A 20,770-nucleotide genomic window follows, 5' to 3' on the forward strand; every position below is an offset into this window, starting at 1 on the left:
TATGTAAACCGTGCCAGGCCCGAGTTATCCTGGCGCAGTCTCTGTGGCGCAATGGAATAGCGCGCTGGACTTCTAATCCAGAGGCTCCGGGTTCGAGTCCCGGCAGAGATGAGTCACTCTGTATGCCACGCTGGCAGACCTGCGGTCATTTTTAGCAGATGGAAACGATGATGATGTTTTTGGTTGCAGATTATTATGCTGTAATAGTCGATAATCACTGTCCGTGCAATAATGTGAGTTGTCCTGACTAAATTGGAACACTCTCCCATCCCTCTCCTTCTATGCATGAATCATTACTCTCATAGCGGAATCATACTATAATAGCGGAAACATTCCTAGTAGGCCTATGGATTCAGTCTACTCATATGATCCATACATACATTTGCTTTTAAATGTCCTTAAAACCCTTGTGTTTTTTACATTGCATTTTTTTCTTATCTTAATTCTGCTTTTTGAGCTAGATCTCTCCCGAAAAAAAGACATTTGACATATTAACAGTAGTAAAATGGCTATATCTTATATCTAAAAACCTTAACATTTGACCGTGTGCTAAATGTATTTTTTTTCAGTAGCCTATGTCCATAATCACAATTACAACCTAGTATTTATAACCTCACACAAAAAAATATGAAATTATAAAACATTTAGACTAATATATCATAGGCTATTTTCCCCAAACGACCCAAGTTCTTCATGAACCATTCATAATACCTTTACATATGGATTCTTATTCACAGCCCCCCTGCAGGCTTTTGTCCGGCATTAAAGGTGCATCAAAACCAAATAGCCTGTGTTGTAAATATATATATAAAAAAAGATGAGTTAGAACAGTTCACATCTCTCATCAGGATTACATCTCAATCCCTTGTGCGCGCAGATATTTTGGGATCCTTGCTCCAGTTGTGCTCAGGAGACCATGCAGGGTCATCCTGGGTTTAGGACGCAAGGGGGCGCTCCAGTATCAGTATGTCCCCACCCCCTTTGCCCTGGTCTGAGACGAGAGGAGCCGGCTCACTGTGTGCAGACCCACTGAGCTGTGACAGCTACAGTATCACGGGAAAACCGTCACCAAAATCTGTAGCCTACATTATGTGACAGGAATGAGGACATGTCATTGTCTGTTTACTCATCATGTGTTCGGGCTGTTTCATCATAGTGACATGACATCACTGCCTTATTCCATTAAATAGTCACCAGTAATGGTGTCTTTGAATATTCCTACAGTAGCTGATTTGTTTCCCATAATGCCCTACTTACAGCAAAAAGCGATCTCCTCTAATATTTTAACTATAGTGCTTTTATTTTACCTGTGTGTGTGTGTGTGTGTGTGTGTGTGTTTGTTTAACTATATTCGTGGGGTTCAAAAACCGGGAGTCCAGTATACTTGTGGGGTCCCGACAGCTTCGTTGGGCCAAAATACTGGACCCCACAAGTTTAAACAAGTTGTTTGAGGGTTAAGACTTGGTTTTAGGATTAGGGTTAGAATTAGGTTATGGTTAGGGTGAGGGTAAGGGTTAAAGTTAGGGTAGGGGGCTAGGGAATGCATTATGTCAATGACGGGTCCCCACAAAAATAGTGAGACGCACTATGTATGTGTGTGTGTGTGTGTGTGTGTGTGTGTGTGTGTGTGTGTGTGTGTGTGTGTGTGGATCACTACACTATATTTACATTTTAAATGTAACATCCGCATCATTCTTAAATATAGATGATAACATTAGGTGGGTAGGGTTAGAGGGAAGTTATAAGGTAGGCTGTCCAGAATTGGCATAGTGTGAACAACAGTTAAACCAAGCAGTCCCGACCTCAGCAAATGTGTCAACAATTATTATACCTTTCTAAGCTGGTTAGTCTTTTTATTTCATGATGTATTCTTTTTTTTTTGCCACTGTTGGCCTGTACAAGATCCAGAGGGAGAGAAAAAAGGGGGCAGTGCTGTAGTGCTGCCGCTGACGTGAGAGAGAGAGAGGGAGAGAGAGAGAGAGAGAGAGAGGGAGAGAGAGAGAGAGAGAGAGAGAGAGAGAGAGAGAGAGAGGAATGCCCCGTTAACGAGAATATGACGTCAAGTCAGAGAGATTACGGCGAGGACAACATCGGAAGTAAAGCGTGGTCACGTTGGGTGAACTTTTATTTTATTTGTCAGGTAGGCTAAGTGAGTTAACAGCTATGCCTCCAAAAAAAAAAGGTCCGAATAAGGACAATTGCCAGAAGAGATTCTGGGTTACACAGTAGGTCACTGTGCACGCTGATGTCATCCTTGTACTTCGGAAGAACTTGGTTTTAGGACAGGCTTTTATTTTGAAGGAAATATTCTCGATTTTAAAGAAAAAAACCTACGCTGTTAATTCAACCTCTGAAACACAATATGCACACTGTGAATAGGATCTAGAACAAAAGTATTATGTATTTTTTATATGAGTACCACATTTATTGATAATTTATTACTGGGCTATCTATGATTTACTGATTGTAATTACTTAAAATTCTCTACTTATGTATAATCATCGTCGATGTGGGTTTAACTTTGAAGAAAATGACCGGAAGTTTGTCGTGTCATTGGTGCTAGCTTCCCGCCTCAGTGTGTAGAGTAGAAAACGGACTGTCGCTGGAGAGCAAAGAAGAGGAGAGAGGGGGGGAAAAAAGCAGTGAAATGGTGTAAAAGCTGAGCAAGTCCAAGCCGAGTCAGGGGACAAACGAGGAGGGACGACGCCGGAGGATTATTGCTATTTGTATAATTATTAATAAAGTCAGTAAACTCCCGCTTTTTGATGCTTTCCTCACGGAGGTTTGAGCCAATAACGGACTTATTGGTCGGCTGAACCATGCAGAGGCTGCTGCTCCTGAGTTTGGTGTTGAGTTTTCAAACTGGTAAGACTGCATTTCTCTCTTTTTAGCGCATCATACACGGCAAATAATGTTTAAATTGAATATTGTGTGAAACTACAGAGGCTTTAAAAGAGACAGAGCCCACCTTTAGCATTCCTTCAGAAGTGTGTGTGTGTGTGTGTGTGTCAGGGAGAAAAAGAGAAAGGCACATAACATGATTTCATAGCATTTCCTTATGAACCGCAGCAATGGATCACCTTAGGCGTGTGTGTGCGCGTGTGCGTGCACGTGCAGCTACGTGTGAGCGCGTGTGTGTCTGCGTGTCCGCACCGCAGCAATGGATCACCACACATTTTTATTTTATTTTAGTTTTTTTTTTTTTAAATATGACCATTGTCGCGCGCCTCTATACTTGTGCGAATACATGCGTTCCTTGTGTGCGCGTGCGTTCGTCCAACTTGAACATGACGCGCGCCCACCGGCCTTAATGACCTTTTGCATACATGACGAACCCGCGCTGGCGTTATATTCAGACAGCCCGGGCCGTGGTGAGGCGCCGAGGACGTGACGGGAATGACAGTGATTGACCAGCGCTGCTCTACATGCCAGCAGCACTTCCACACTGCTATCGCATCTGAATGGCTTGTCAGTCAATGAGACCACTGCTACCAGCCCCTGTACTGATCCTGGGGGTTGCCATGGCCACAGTGTCTGTCATTGTGTCAGTGGTCGTCTACTGGCTGTAGCTGTGGTAACAATGTCTGTAACATAGGTTTGGTACAAATCAAGCTCTTGAGATGTGAAATGCGCGTGTGAGGGGAGCCTCAGAGAATGGAGGGGTGGCACACACACACACACACACACACACACACACACACACACACACACACACACACACACACACCGCCCCTCTGCTGCTCCTGTCCTTGTGTCCTACCTGTGTGCTTGACACAAAGCCCGTTTTCACCCTCTCTGTGCAGTTCAAGAGCACAATGAGGCGTGTGCAGTATAGCAGCTGCAGCAGTGCCCATGCATCTGCTCCCCCTCCGTACCTGTGGGGTGCCAGGTAGTCTATTGGCTTATGATAATCACAGCTGTAGCCGAGTTGCTGGGAGACAGGAGGCTGAAGTAGAAGGATGGTTGTTATTTTTATTTTTTTTATAAGCTACCTGTTTGATCGAGGCATATATGTGTGTCGCCGTGGCCACACAGCCACAGCAAACCACCCCCCCTCTATTGTCTACCTTGGCTGACCGGGAGCGTGCATTGCTGGCGGCTGGCCGGCCACTCCACTACTTCATCATAGGTAGGGGGCGTGTTCGGGGAAGGGAAGGTATGGAAAGGGATGATGTCACCGTGTCTGCCAGGCTTTTTATCGCTCAGCCAGGCTTGCCGTGCTCAGCATCCACCCATAGTGTGTTGTCGAAGGTTCACGCAAGCACACCACAATCTATACACAGTAGGCTCCTTTTTCATCGACAAATCAGGCGCTCCGTGAATCCACATAGGACACAATGTGGCAATCGTCGCAGCACACAAACACACACAGGCCACCCCCCTTCTCTCTCCATCGAGACCCCTCGTCACATGCTGTTGCCCTGTTTGTCCACTCATAAACTGTTCAGTCTACATGACTAGCTCAGTAACACTTGCAGATGTGCATAAACAAGAAACACACACACAGCCTATTTACATGTGGGAAACCATGCGTCCTATTGTCTGCTGTTGCACTGTTACAACTGTGTAATCCGTTATAACTCCATGTTGGGCTCTCAAACACAAAGACATTTGCTCTCAAAGGGGTTTCCCGAAGACGAGATTAGCAGGCTGCAAATGGGGCTGCATTTAGTTTAGTAAGATTTCAAATGGTGTAATAAATGTACGGTCTCAAATGTTGCGCTGTGGTTTTTTGGATTTGGGTGCGAGGAGCAAACCTAACCCAGAGAGAGCTGAAAAGATTAGCACCTCAAAAGAGATAATACTTGCGTTAGGGTTGGGAGCTTTTTTTTCTTAAGAGCACCCAGACTCTTATCTCTTCATTAGACAAGTAAAACAGAATTTCATAGGCTGCAATTTGCCCACATGTAATTGCCTAGTAGTGCCAATGATTGCAAGGTTATTATTAGTCGAGCAGCTAATTAAAGCGTTTGTGAATCCAAATGTTTCTTAAGTGATTTCGATTCAGTATATATCTCTACTAGCAGCCACACCACTGGAGTGATTGATTTAGGATCCCAGCTTCGTATATCTACGTACCAACTTGATCATAAGTCCCAAGCAAGCGCCGCCATCAATGCAGCTGTTAAATGTTACTGCATAATCAATCATCGCAAACACGCGCCTTTAACTTCCTAATGAGCAGGAGAGCCTTGAAGGCCGGGCCTGCAGCGCTGCACCTATAGCCCAGACGCTCGGCTCAAGTGCTGACTCGGACAAAGGCTCCGGTGCAGGTGCGCCATTTGTCAGCCTCTGTCCTTTTGTGCGGACAGAGGCCACGAGCCGCTGCCTGTGCTGTACGCTCAGGCCCTGAATCACACAGCCGAGCTGTGAAGCATACAGACCTCAGACAGATTCCTGTGTTGTGCTCAGCAAAGTCAACTAATCCGATAATGGAAGAGTCAAACACGTTTAAGGGGCTGTTTTACACCCAGAAAAAAGAAGGGTTGCTCAAGGGTTGTTTGCTCAGCAAAGTTGTATTCCTACTACCTCTCATGTGATGTTAATGACTCAAAGTGGGCTGTAATAGTTCAAATTACAAGGAAGAATTGGGAAAGCCTCATAAAGAATCCATTGCGATACTAAAACACTCTGTTAAAACCAGCTGATTAACAGCATTTGATGCATTCGTGCCAGGAATTCTCGGAGACATTTTCATCGAAATAAATTCCAATTTTCCCACTCTCTGTGCGATGCTGCTGGATAAAACAAATCCTCCATAACACAGCAAGTAATGTCTTTTACGTTTTCACAATAAATAAAAGAACTAGCTTGAGCTAATCCAACGAACCGAGACCTCCGTTGTCATTAAGCTCATGCAGATCTGGAGAAATGGAACCACTTAGTATTGGTTCCAAAACAATGGAGACATAGTGGGATGTAATGACCACTAAAACTGCACTTGGGAGTAGAGCTGGGCAGTATATTGATATTATATTGATATCGTGATATGAGACTAGACATCATCTTAGATTTTGGATATCGTAATATCGTGATATGACGTCACATAAGTGTTAATCATTTCCTGGTTTTAAAGGCTGCATTACAGTAAAGTGATGTCATTTTCTGAACTTACCAGACTGTTCCAGCTGTTCTATTATTTGCCTTTTTACCCACTCAGTCATTATACCCACATTACTGATGATTATTTATCAAAAATCTCATTGTGTAAATGTTTTGTGACAGCACCAATAGTCAACACTACAATATCGTTGCGGTATCGATATCGAGGTATTTGGTCACAAATATCGTGATATTTGATTTTCTCCATGTCGCCCAGCTCTACTTGGGAGCACTAGTTTCTGCTCAGATAATCTTTATGATACATTTAACATGAGCGGTAGTAGCTACTGTAGCTGATGAAGAAAAAAAAGTGCCACCTATAGGAACTCAAACCTGTCAACATTCTCCAATGAGACGATCTTGTGGATTATTATTTATAGAACTATTTAAGTGTTCTGCCGTGGTTTCAAGGCTAACGAAACCATTAATGTGGGTGCTGTGCTGAACCCTTTCCCGGCTCCCGAGTGTAGATCTGGAGAGACATATGTAGCGAGGCAGAAGTGTGTTTTTAATTTTGATCCCAGCGAGCGAGATACGGCTCTGGAGGGAGGCATCCTACCGTTAATGTGCAAATTCGGGTCATGTTTTTTTTTTTCTTTTCTCTCTCTCTTCTGGATCTGAATGAAGCCTGTTTTCCCGAAAAGCATCTCTAATTGACATCAGCCACTGAATGCAATCACTGAACCAGTTGTAAAGCTCAATCTGGCAATGGAGCCTGTGATGTTATAATGTACGTACACGCCTGTTGTTCTCCATTGGGTTCCATTCAATCAACAAATTCTTGGTGTTTCTGTCCCGGCGGGTGTTTGTCAATGTGTGACACGGTGATGGCTCCTCTCAGTATGATATGTTTGTTTAAGATCATTCCTCTGGACAGTGTCCTCTAATGCTTTTTGAAGAGGCTCCTGGAAAAAAAAGAAATGTACACATTTCCTTTGAGCACCCTCAAATGGCTACACGTTCCTCTACAGTGGAGCCCCAGGATTTAAAGGCCCCCATAATCTGATTGTGTTCGACAAGCCGGGGGGGGCATCCAAGTTATAAAATGACGAAGGAAACACACACACACACACACACACACACACACACACACACACACACACACACGTCCCCTTAAAAGTGTTTCTTTATGCAGAGTCCCCCGAGCAAGAGAGGAACACTTTATCACATCTGACTGAATCTATTGGCCTTGTTTTCCCTGTAACTGCTCGGCCACATTCTGCAGCGAGGACCAATTTGGGGTGATGGGGGAGGGAGGGGGGGGGGGGGGGGGGGGGGGGTTGCAGAAAAGTTGTTTTGGGGTGAGAAGTGGGAGAGAAGGAGGGGGACAAAGAGGGGTAGTCTTGCGGGGCAGGTGGGTGAAGCCTGATAGAGAGTGATTAGATTAGACTTCTTTTGGTTTGTTTTAAAGGTGGTGGGGTGGGGGCAGTATTGTAGTGTGGGAGGAGGGTGTGCTGGATAAAAAGAAAAGCAAGCCAGGAGAGAGGGACGAGGACCAAGGAGGAGGAGGAGTGGTCGGGAGGCCAGCGGCAGAGAGAAAGGGACTATTACTCAGGCCTGACTGCCTCCTCAGTGGGGACAGTGAAGCTGCTCATTCAGACAGAATATGGTCCAGGCCGGTTCAAAGGCTACATTTGCGCTGGAATTTGGAGTGGTTGAAGCCACATCTGAGGTGCCAGCTGAGCCCTTCCCTTGCCCCCGTCCCCATCCCAGGTTAATTGGCATCAATCGGTGTTGCTGTTAACTTGCTTTCTTCGCTTCTTTGGCTTGCTCTCCCAGCATGAGTCGTTTTCTTGCTTACCAAAGTTCATTCTTTTCTCTCTTTCTGTCCCCTCCTGGACTTTTTTTTATTTATTTTTTTTCTTCTCCAATCTGACTCTTTTTTTCTTCTCCTCCTCCCCCCCACACACCATTACTTCTCCTTCTCTTTCCATCTACCCCCTCTCTCTCTCTCTCTCTCTTGCTCTCTAATAAGTTCCAGATGTGGTTCTTGCATTCCTCTGGTCGGTGGAGAGAGAAAGAGAAGAGGGGAGGGGGTGGTATGAGTGTGGGGGGGAGGGGACAGGAGGAGAAGCACATTAGTTAAAACAGGGAGCGCATGATGAGGAAGAGGAGCCCATGTACTGTAACACACACACACACACACACACACACACACACACACACACACACACACAAACGTGCACTGGAAAACATGTGCACACACAAGTAGAGGGAGGGAGAATGGATGCATTTGTGTGCGAGCGTGTGTCTAAGGGGATGGGGGAGGGGGTAGGTCGGTCCTGTAACCTCAAAAGTTTTGGGACATTCTCCTCCTCCTTCTTCGTCTCCCCCCCCTCCTCCTCCTCGCCCCCTCCCTCCGCAGGAATGTGGCTGACTCTGATGATGTCACTTAATTTCTCCGCTCTCCCAGTTTTGTGCTCCTCTACAGGGACAGGGCCGAGAATCGGAGAGATTCGACTCGCTCCATCCATCTTCCCTCTACGATAACAACATTAGGGTCAGCCGTCCAACTAAATCGGTTACTACAGTACGGCAAACGCTCGCCGTCCCCTCGTCATCATGTAATATAACAGCCTGCAGGCTAAATTGTTGCCGACTATGAGTAATGAGCGAGCCATCTCTTAATAGTAGTCATCATTAATGGCTTTGAAGTCCAGTCATTAAAACCATTTTGTGCAGATGCATTATTTTGTCCAAGACTGCCACTGTCAAACTAATATACCCTCAGGGCTTAAGTTAACTCAGTGTACGCGTGCTTTTAGTTCCAGATTAGGCTTTACCTAGTTTACATCTTGTCATGTGTAGTTGATGAAAGATACTTCTACATGGCCCGAAAATATGTAGACCATAGGCAATCATATTCCGCTGTACCAGGCTTTCAGGTTTCAGGCTTTCCACAAGATTTTGGAACCTAGCTGCAGGTATTTGCACAGATTGAGCAATCAGAGCATTAGTGAGGTCCAACACTGATGTTGGGTGATAGGACCTGGCTCGCAGTTGTATGGCTGGTATCGTTTAAAAAATGACAATACAAGTACCAATACCAGTACTTCATTTGATACCTAAATCTGCTTCATTCGATATCCATCGTGTTAATGGAAGCATCTCGGCACGCTGAACTGCCAACACAGTTCGTCAAATACAGTCGCTCGACTTCACCACACCACAGGCTGTATGGGTTGTGGCTGGTAGTAGGCCGGTAGTAGGCCAATCACACGTCACATTAAATCTAAGAACGCTTGCGGTGATTGGCTGCGAGCAAAACCATACAAATAGTCATTTTCTTTCTAGATCTGGGTACAAAAAAGGACCGAGTGCAGGTATGGTTTGAAAATTTCGATACTACTTACTACTTGTACTGGGTTATTTTGGTCGATACCTTAAATGTGTTAAGTGCTGATACCCGGCAATGGGAAACCATTTCTTTATGGAGCTGGCTTTGTCATGTTGAAACAGGAAAGGGACAAACACAAAGTATCATAATATTGAAAATCTCACTGTATATTTAAATTTCCCAGCCCAAACTGTGAACAACAGCACCAGACCAAGTCCACGCTACAAGCTGTATTTGTCGAATCCAAAGGCTTTAAAATGTAACAGTCTACAATGCTCAACCCAGATTTATTTACACCCCCAGCTCACTTTGTTTTCTAGTCTTTAAGTGTGTTTGCTATCAACAAAGAAGCCTCCTCTTCAAAGTGACAGTATGAACTGATGACAGTACTGGCGAGGGGCTCCGTACGAATATTACGTCGCTCTAGGAGGTCAAGGCTCCGGGCTTTTATTGGATGGTTTGTGACAGATGACATTGCACGAAGCTACAGTACATACCAATAAAATGAGATTACACTGGATTGAATTAAAGCAGACCTTGGAGGAGGTGATTTATCGATGGGACGCTGCTCGTAAAATAGTCCTGCTGGATTCCATCCCCATGCCGTACTGTAACGTGTAAGTGGATCGGCGGACCATCTGAAAGCTGTCACAGCTGATGGTGCGGATGTTTACGTGCTGGATCACGTGGCATTTAGAGACAGAGTGGATTTAGGAACAAATCAATGGGGAACTACTGCCTTTTGCCATTATTGATTCATTATGATATTGATTGTGCCGGTTGAATTGTGTGGCGACCCCCTTGCGCTACAAGCTACACAGCACACTACTGCAGAGAGAAGCAGCTTGAAATGTATGTATCCCCTTGTCCAAGCTTATCCAGAGGACGGCTATTGTTAGTTCTGGTCACCCTTGGTTACAGCAGAGTATTCTTTGTCAGCCGCACGGCATGTTGGCCGCACAAAGGCTCGTGGATTACCAGCGACGGGCCGGCTTTCCAGCGCTTGAGTACATTCATGTTGCCCGTAATGTGTCAGATGCCTCGTCCGTGAATTATCATATTAATACCCACTACTGATCCTGGGGGTTGCCATGGCCACAGTGTCTGTCATTGTGTCAGTGGTCCTCACTGGCTGTAGCTATGGTAACAATGAGGTTTGGTACAAATAAAGCTCTTGAGATGTGAAATGCGCGTGTGAGGGGAGCCTCAGAGGGGTGGCACACACACACACACACACACACACACACACACACACACACACACACACACACAACACACATTTATAGAAAATGAGTGTTGTGCACACCTTGACAGGAGCATATGTGCTCACGTTCAAAATGGATAGACAAAGCGCAGGCATAATTTTCCTCCCGCCATTTTCAAATAAACCTGTTTCCACAGCAACCATTTTGATAGTAATGGAGAGAAGGAATGAGAGGGAGGAGTGATGGAGGGAAAAAGAAGCAGATATGCTTAAAGGTGGAAAGGTAGCCCAAGAAGGGAATGAGGTGGTCGGCGGAGGGACGAAGGGGGAGTGATCATTTCTGAGTAGATGCCTGCCGGACAAAAGGAAGTGAATAGGCAATGAGAAGGGGGCAAGGCCACAAAAGAGATGAAGAAAGAGAGAGGTCGCTGACTGCTAGTAAGGGGGAGGACGGCAAGGTAAGGTGACAGAGGAAGGGAGCGAGCAGGCAGACAATGCGGCAAACAAAGGAACGAGTCGGTGTCTTTCTCTTTCTGGATCTTTCTCCCCTCGGCCCTGATCTTCCCTCTGCTCCGTCCCCACCTCCAGGAGTCACCTTTGTGTTTGAGTGAGACGGTGTCAGTGGGCTCAGTGGGTCGCCTCCTTTCACTCCCCGCTCCAATCCATCTAATGTATGTCTCTCGTTACTTCCTATAGCGCCTTCACCATGGTTACGGGGTTATTATGGCTGTCCTGCCAGGCGGCCATGTTGTTGAGAGAAGGCAGGCACAGGTGGTAGAGTTCCCACAGCCACATAAACACAGGCAGGAACTGCATACTGCATGCATACTACATGTAGAGCTGGGCAATATATCGATATTATATCGATATCGTGATATGAGACTAGATATCGTCTTAGATTTAGGATATCGTAATATGGCATAAGTGTTGTCTTTTCCTGGTTTTAAAGGCTGCATTACAGTAAAGTGATGTCATTTTCTGAACTTACCAGACTGTTGTAACTGTTCTATTATTTGCCTTCACCCACTTAGTCATTATATCCACATTACTGATGATTATTTATCAAAAATCTCATTGTGTAAATATTTTGTGAAAGCACCAATAGTCAACACTACAATATCGTTGCGGTATCGATATCGAGGTATTTGGTTAAAAATATTGTGATATTTGATTTTCTCCATATCGCCCAGCCCTAACTACGTGTATAGAGTTTAGAGTTGAAATGATTGGTTGATTTATTGATTAGTTATAACATTAATTGACAACAATTATGATAAAACTTAAAATCCTTTCACAAGCATTTCCTTTTAGGGTTTTCTGTGTTTTATATATCACTGTTAAATGGAACGTTATGAAACTGTAGTGTTAAATAACTGTGAAATTGCAATGGGAGTTTTTCCACTATTTTCAAGTAATGATTATTTTCATTATGGATGAATCCATAATGAAAATAAAACGCACACATCCGTCAGTGCACAGACTGACTGATGGACTGGCACCCAGATGTGTGTACAGTAATATTCAGAAAACAGCGAGGGCAAAGTCAGTGCCGCATGACTCCTATGGCTGCAACTTTGTCCTGAAACAATGATGTCATCCTCCTCCGTTACACTTCACAGCTCTGTCTATGGACCTCGCCGTCTCTTTGTTCCCCTATTCCTGCATCTCATTGTCAGGCAGCCCCTCCATAACACTAACACATCGGCCACCCGCAGCGGCGATATGGAATTAGACAGATAACAAAATCAATTTAGAACAGATTGACTAACAGTGAAGGGGTGGGGGCGGGGGGGGTGGTGGTTGGGTGAAAGAGATGAAATAATGAGAGACCAGTGCGGCCGCCTGACTATTAATTGGATAGGTGGAGGGAGGATGAGGTCATTGAAAAATGTTTTTTTCCAAAAAATGGGTGTACCAAGCACTGGGGAGGATTTCATCAGACACACAGATGCACATACGCGTGTGCGCTCACAGACACGCTTGCACAGAAAACTTTTTTTTTTTTTTGGGCAGTTACTTTACACGTCAGCTGTTGCTATGGTGACGCAAGTCTGTGATCCAGCCGAAGCGCGGGATTGGCTGGAGAGGAGCGAGGGAGAGGAAGGCAGGGGGACTTTGTTAGAGGGGTACAGAGGGGTACAGGGAGGGCCAGACACAAAGATAATTAGATCGAAGCATAACAATCCATACAAATGCCTTTTTACTTAATAGCATCTGATTTAATGAGACTGAATGCCTTCAGTGAACCTTTTCCCAGAACCCTCTATGGCATGGCATCACTCGTCTCCTGTCCCATAGACAGACAGAGGCGAGGCCAGCCTGCATCTAAATGCTGTAAAGCAAGCTTTGACATTCGCCACCTAACAGCAGGGTGTGTGGCAAATTAAGAAATGCAGGCCACATGAGCAGCACCCATACCAAAAATAGCTCCGAACATCTTTATGCATGCATATACCCTTTCAGTACTTCTCAGCAACAAATTGACGCTTCATTACCTTGCTATTAAAACACCATCGCATGGTGCGAGAGGTGCTCTTGGGCTAAATTGCTGTGGTGGTTCATACTATGGCGGCGTGTGGCCATGCTTTTGGTGAGTCACCCGGCCAAGCTGTGCGTGCTCGCCTTTGGCTTTGTGTCTGCTTTGACAAGCCGAGGTTGGTGTCCCAGTGTCTGCAGGGGCTGTTGTCCTAGGCTCCAGTTTAACCCTAATCCCTTTCCAAACTTTGACTAGGGCTGTACTTAATCCTAGACTAAACCAAAGACCATTTCCCAATGGAGATGGAGATGCTCTGCTGGCTTGACGGTTTAGCCCCAGTCGTGGTTTAATCCATGTTCTGGAAACCGCCTTGTACGTGTGGATTATATGTTTGGGGCTGTGGTTTTGTTTGTGTTGACGGGAAATGGTTAGCCCATGTGGTGAAGGTTAGGTCATCTGTAGCGCCTGTTTTTGTTTGTGTGTGTGTGTGTGTGTGTGTGTGTGTGTGTGTGTGTGTGCGCGCGTCCCAGTACATGTGGTCATGGTCGCAGCTCTTTGCGACCGTGGCGTTGGTGTGCGGACAGGGTGCTTGGAGTCTCCCGGTGGTATCTTGGGGATCAGTGACTCAAGGAAATCAGGACACACTCTAAATTTGTCACTGCAGCATAACCCACATAATGAAAGAATACAAGCTCCCTCGCATACACTTTCTTGTCCTGCCTTTGCTCTGACTGCTCGCTGCATGTAGATTTCCTTCGTTAGACACACACGCACACAAGCACATACTCGTCATGTTGACAAGTGACAACTGGGTAATATGGAAATCAGAAGGCGATGAGCACATGTTTAAATGAGTCAGTGTTTTCAGTCCTCAGCCCTTTGCATGGGTGTTTTTTTCGCTGCAGATTGTGTAGCCTCCACTCAGGAGTATTCAGTTTGGATTATGTTTGTGGTTTACTGAGGCAGTTGAGGGAATACCTCCAGCTAACATATCTGAGGTGGTGGAGGAAAGGATTTGCTTGCCCTCGGGCTACTGTCAAGGTTGCGTGGTAGTTTAAACCCAGCTAAACTCTCTTTACACCCATGTATATCTGAGAAAAAGGCTTGTTATGCTTTTTAAGATGGTATAAATCCACACTGTACATTCCAGTAATTGCGATTAGATGGATGTGAGTTGTATCAAATTAGGGTGCATACAAGAAATTAAAGCACAAATCTATACTCTCGAGAATGACCTTTTGTTTATAATGTTAGTTTGTTAGTATATCTTGCTGATTATAAATGATCCTCCTATGCAGACTATGCGGTCCCTCTCAGATCCGTGGAGCTTTTTAGCACCTTTCAGCTAACTTTGTTGGTTTTCACAGCTGGCAACATGTTTTCAACAGCAGCAGACAGCTGTTTTCAGTAGCCGTGTTTCCATTAACGGATCGTTATGCACATTTAGAAGTATCACATTAGAAAGGCTGGATGGAAACAACAATTTCTATAAAACTTCCTCAATTGCGCAAAAATGTTTGTTTTTTTACGCTTGCTTGAAGTGGTTTTGCGCTAAACCATTTGATGGAAACCTTCTTAAGTATCATTATTTATTAATTATTTCCAACTGAGCCCTGCTCACTTCAAACCGGTGAATTTCTACTTTCTAAATGACCAAAAAGTATTCCAACTTTAACAGAAAATGATATGTTCATGTTGGACCCCATCCCCCATAGTAAGAGGACGATTGAGAAAATATGAAATAAGTGAAATTAACTAACCAGTTCCTAATTCCTTATGTAATAATTATACTGACTTTGTATTGCAAGTATATAGTTAGTAGTTTCTTAATTACCTCAATACAGTCATCATTTTCTTCTTTCTTTGAAAAATCTTTTACAGTAACTAAGGCATTTCGTTGAGCTATGGTGGTTGGTGGCTGGTGAAAACATGCATTCTTGTGGTGCCTTTTCTCAGTGTTTACAGTTGAAGGCTTCTTTGACTTATGACACGACTTTTACTTCCCAACTTTTCATAGCCAATCATTGTTGCTCTAATGTTTGCTTTGTTTATTCCAGTTCATTTGGGTGTTCCTCAGGGAGCAAATTACGGTCCGCTATTATTATTATTTTTGGTTCAGTACAAAATTATTCTAGGTATGCGTGTCTCAGATCTCCGTGTGCATCTGATTCCCTTTTCGCTGTGTATCCTCGCACATCTCCTTTATCTTCAGAATATTAATGTGCTGCATTGTCAGAAGCCATTGTTATGATTGGTAAGGAAATCTTTTTCGCATGACCGGGTTCTTTTGTATTATCAGGCATATTGTACCACTGCAAATCACATAAAATCTGACATGATAGGGGGAGAGTGCGTGTCTGTGTATATGAAAGAGAGGGGAAACGTGAGCGATAGGGACCGAGGGTCATGATGAGAGGAGGCAGTAGGTGGGGTGCAGAGGCATATGGCAGTTGTTAAAAAAATAGTGAGAGAGATGGGAACCTTCAGAAAAGAGCTGGAGGGCTCAGAGGGAGAATGTGTGAGGGAATGAGAGAGGGAGTGTACCGGAAATGGTACGGGGCGCGCGGGGGGGGGGGGATAAAAAAGTGGAGACACAAGTGAGAAGGAGAGATGTAAATGGTAGGAGGTGAAGAAAAGGAAGTGAGGGAAAAAAGTGAGAGAAGAGAGAGACGGGGAATGAGAAAGAGAGGGAGAAAGAAAGTGCTGGAGGGCTGATATTTAATGTGATAAATGAGTTGTGACAGTCCGCCTCTAACCCCCTTCCAACCAGCGAGGAGGAGGGACACAGAAATAGAAAGCATTATGGGTAAAAGGACATATACAGCATTATATATGTATATAGAAAGAAGGAGGCCCATACAGTGGAGGAGAGGTAGAGGAAAATCAGTGCAGGCAAAAGGACATTCATAGACAGCATTATAGATGTACAAAGTGAAGGAGGCGAGTGGGGATGCATACATATAGGGGGAAAAGCACAGAGTGAAGCAAAGCAATTTGGATAAAGGACATACAACATTATAGAGAGAGAATGGAAGGAGAGGGGTAATGGCAGAGGATGAAGAGGGTGTACTACACAGCATTGGGTTAATGATCCACAGTACAAGATTCCTTGAAATAACAAGTGGGAGAGGGGAGAGAAATGGAAGCGAGAGACAGAATGGAAAGAATGAAAATTTAAAGCGAGATGCAAATCCTCCACGGTGATCGCCTCTCCTCTATTGTACGGGTGTCATGTCTTCAAGGGATAGCTAATTACAACTTGTCATCATACAGCGTGAAACAATAGCAGAGGGTTTGTTTTTTTTTCTCTTCTGGTTATTCCCCACATATTAGACAGTCGGTCGGTGGGCCAGCACGCCGCTGGTCAATCTGCTGTAAGAGTGGACTACAGACTGAAGGGAGAGAGTGTAGTAGACAATGACAGCCACTGTAGTTTTGGTTGTGGAGTGGAAGCCTGGGAGATGACTCATAGGGAGGAATGAAGAAGGGAGAAACAGAGGGAGGGCCAGAGAGTTTTGAAGAAATAAAGGTCTGGAGCTAGCAGAAGAAAAAGGGGTGTGAGAAACCCTATGGCTGAAGTTGCCTGTTTGATCTCCCAGCGCTTCTCTACTGAGTCAGCGTTAAACCACCTCTTCGTCTTCTTTCATTCTCTTTCTTCCTCTTCTCTAACTCTGTTCTGATTCCCTCTTCTTTGACACCTCCGTCTTTCCATGGTATTTTGTTAATGGCTGCAAGCCAACGTGGGATCAAAGATGGCATTCCATTTCTGCCAGGGGAATGCAGTTTTCAATCAATTAACCATAAAACCACAGATACAATAATATGCTGTGTGGTTGGGATGATTTTACAGTAGCTTGCCGGCAGAGTGTACACAGTAAAAAAAACAAAAACAAGAGAAAGTCCCTAACTTAACCCTCCCTTTCTCCCAATTCCAATTCTCTATCTTTCTCTCCAGTGTGGACAGCGAGGTTCTCTCAGGAGCCGGCAGACCAGTCGGTGGTGCGGGGCCAGAGGGTGATCCTGTCCTGTGTTGTCTTCAACTACTCAGGCATTGTTCAGTGGACCAAAGATGGCTTGGCTCTGGGCATCGGAGAGGACCTCCAGGGTGAGACATCGTACAGCCTCTCTCAGGCTTCCTTCACTCTGTTCAGCATGTGACTAAGATGGCTTTTTCAAAGCTGATGCTGATACTTTTGGATTGGAGTTGCTGACAGGCAACATTTCTTGCTGCATGTTTAAAGCTGTGGAAATGTTGTGAATGCCTTGAGTTCTTTCTGGTACTCTTTTAAGTCTTTAAACCACAATTGCGAAGACGGCTCACCATTTACTTGTTTAACTTGATATGACACATTTCAGAGTGCAGAGGGAAGACATAAACGTATGTTTATTGGAAATGTGCAGTTTAAATCACAAAATCAACATATGAAATAATTCTAGTATAATCCCCATCCCACCCCTGATTTCCTCCTCAAGCATCCTCCCAAGATGACCAAAACCGTGACATCAAGCACAAATAAATGCACAACAGACATACAACAACCTCATTTAAATGGACACAAACAAGAAAAGAAGTGAATAAATAAAACATTTTCAATTCAAAGGTTTTGACTCATCATCAAAATAACTCTTAGTTGGACTGTTACAGTGTTGCTCCAAACCAGGATGGAGGTTATGAACTATCCCAGTCTGTTATTTGAGTTAGGTTGTAATAGGTAAGAAAAGGCCTAATTTAAATTTATTTGCCTTCCCCTTTAATGTAAATTACATTTTCTTTCAATCTTCAAGTTAAAAATAATCCCTCTAAGCCATCTTGTATGAGACGGTGCTACCGATCTCAAAAGGGAAGGGTGAGACGTCGAGATGACAGAGTGTAAAAGGCAACCACATTACATATTTCAGTCGGCCACACTGCGTCCTCGGTAGAGCTGTAACAATTCAAAATTTTGCGGTACAATTAATGGTCTCAGAAATAATTGCGATTAACAGTTGTAATTGTCTCTTTCAGTCAGATTGACTTTTTTAAACAATTTAAAGTTTTGAATGAATTCCAGGATACATATTTGGTTATATCACTGTTATGTGACCCAGATAATGTAGGACCACAAATACACCGCCTATGAAGTAAACCACGCCTCTTTATTATCATAAAACATTGTTTCTAACTGTATCCCCCTCCCTTGTCGTTTTTGTTGCTATGAACGTGTATAGGGTCAAGTGCCAACAACTAACAATTGAAATAATAATAAAAAGATATAGTCCGACCAATAATCACTTAAAATTTGGCATATCTAAACAAAATCGACAATTACCATTCATACGCTTTAAGACCTAAGCTAACGTTATCAATACATTGTGGTTAAACAAAGAAACTACGATTATGTAAAAAAAAATTGACAATTATGTAATTGTCCTCAGGTCTCTATCCAAACAAGGCGATAATAGGAAGGGGTTCTGTTGTCATATTATACATGTCACTGAGGGATTTAAAGACCTTCCAACATGTTTGCAGGGTCTAAGAAGACAGCAACATTTGCAGTGCAGTAGAGGTGCAACGATGAATCAATTAGTTGTCAACTATTAAATTAATCGCCAACTATTTTGATAATCGATTAATCAGTTTGAGTCATTTTTTTATTAAAAAAAATAAGATTTCTCTGATTCCAGCTTCTTAAATGTAAATATTTTCTAATTTCTTCTCTCCTCTGTGACAGTAAACTGAATATCTTTGAGTTTTGGACAAAACAAGATGTTTGAGGACGTCATCTTAGGCTTTGGGAAACACTGATCCACATTTTTCACCATGTTTGGCATTTTTATAGATCAAACAACTACTTGATTAATCGAGAAAATAATCGACGGATTAATCGACTATGAAAATAATCGTTAGTTGCAGCCCTACATGTCAGAGGGTCAGAGCTGAGCTTTGCTCTGGAACTGAGCCAAGCTGAAACCTTGTTGAGGCCACCTACTCTAGGTACCACACACAACATTTATGAACTTTGCATACAATTTGATGTTTTCACTTTGAAGGAGTTTAAAGACCCAACAAAAACTACACATGCAACAAGCAACCCGTTCTCACTCCGACAGTGGCTGTCAGCACCTGAAGCGACGAAAAAAAGCACCCTTCAGCATGTTTGTAGAACGCACCAGGGAGAGCAGCAGCTACACGGGATTTGAATATGACGTAACACTTAGAGCGACTACGGTAGCGAGTAGTATGAAACGCCGAAAATCCGCATAGGGAGGTTGGTTGGGGTGGGGGATGGGTCAAACAACACAGGACTTTCACCCAGGAGACTGGGGATTGCGTTCCGCGTGTCACGTTTCCTAAACCCAACCGTCCTGTTCTTCTTTTCCTAAACCCAACCGTCCCGTTCTTCTTTTTCCTAAACCCAACCGTCCTGTTCTTCTTTTCCCTAAACCCAACCGTCCCGTTCTTCTTTTATTAAACCCAACCGTCCTGTTCTTCTTTTATTAAACCCAACCGTCCCGTTCTTCTTTTATTAAACCCAACCGTCCTGTTCTTTCTTTTTATCTAAACCCAACCGTCCCTGCTTCTTCTTTTTCTAAACCCAACCGTCCCTGTTCTTCTTTTCCTAAACCCAACCGTCCCTGTTCTTCTTTTTCCTAAACCCAACCGTCCCGTTCTTCTTTTTATTAAACCCAACCGTCCCTGTTCTTCTTTTTTTCTAAACCCAACCGTCCCCGTTCTTCTTTTTATTAAACCCAACCGTCCCTGTTCTTCTTTTCCTAAACCCAACCGTCCCGTTCTTCTTTTTTCCTAAACCCAACCGTCCCTGTTCTTCTTTTTCCTAAACCCAACCGTCCCTGTTCTTCTTTTTCCTAAACCCAACCGTCCCATTCTTCTTTTTCTAAACCCAACCGTCCCTGTTCTTCTTTTCCTAAACCCAACCGTCCCGTTCTTCTTTTTATTAAACCCAACCGTCCCTGTTCTTCTTTTTATTAAACCCAACCGTCCCTGTTCTTCTTTTTATTAAACCCAACCGTCCCTGTTCTTCTTTTTTCCTAAACCCAACCGTCCCTGTTCTTCTTTTTCCTAAACCCAACCGTCCCTGTTCTTCTTTTTTCCTAAACCCAACCGTCCCTGTTCTTCTTTTTCTCCTAAACCCAACCGTCCCGTTCTTCTTTTCCTAAACCCAACCGTCCCTGTTCTTCTTTTCCCTAAACCCAACCGTCCCTGTTCTTCTTTTTATTAAACCCAACCGTCCCTGTTCTTCTTTTATTAAACCCAACCGTCCCGTTCTTCTTTTTATTAAACCCAACCGTCCTGTTCTTCTTTTTTCTAAACCCAACCGTCCCGTTCTTCTTTTTCCTAAACCCAACCGTCCCTGTTCTTCTTTTTCCTAAACCCAACCGTCCCTGTTCTTCTTTTTCCTAAACCCAACCGTCCCGTTCTTCTTTTTCCTAAACCCAACCGTCCCTGTTCTTCTTTTTCCTAAACCCAACCGTCCCGTTCTTCTTTTATTAAACCCAACCGTCCTGTTCTTCTTTTTCCTAAACCCAACCGTCCCGTTCTTCTTTTTATTAAACCCAACCGTCCCTGTTCTTCTTTTTTCCTAAACCCAACCGTCCCTGTTCTTCTTTTTCCTAAACCCAACCGTCCCTGTTCTTCTTTTTCCTAAACCCA

At 44.0% G+C, this 20,770-nt stretch overlaps 1 protein-coding gene and 1 non-coding gene across 2 annotated transcripts in view; both read left to right on the top strand.

The window, feature by feature from the left end:
• Positions 1-37: 37 nt before the first annotated feature.
• trnar-ucu (transfer RNA arginine (anticodon UCU)) lies at positions 38-111 on the top strand. Its single transcript has one exon. It is a non-coding gene; the product is annotated as a tRNA-Arg (tRNA).
• A 2,458-nt stretch (positions 112-2,569) lies between these two features.
• Positions 2,570-20,770, top strand: part of kirrel1a (kirre like nephrin family adhesion molecule 1a) — a 37,182-nt gene continuing 18,981 nt past the window's right edge. The window contains exons 1-2 of the mRNA XM_078276144.1: positions 2,570-2,865; positions 17,075-17,224. Of these exons, the coding sequence (XP_078132270.1) occupies positions 2,820-2,865; positions 17,075-17,224 (196 nt within the window). The 5' untranslated portion in view covers positions 2,570-2,819. The remainder of the gene's footprint in view (positions 2,866-17,074; positions 17,225-20,770) is intronic.

This window comes from Sander vitreus, chromosome 19 (genome assembly GCF_031162955.1).
Source record: "Sander vitreus isolate 19-12246 chromosome 19, sanVit1, whole genome shotgun sequence".
In the NCBI taxonomy this organism is placed as follows: Eukaryota; Metazoa; Chordata; class Actinopteri; order Perciformes; family Percidae; genus Sander; species Sander vitreus.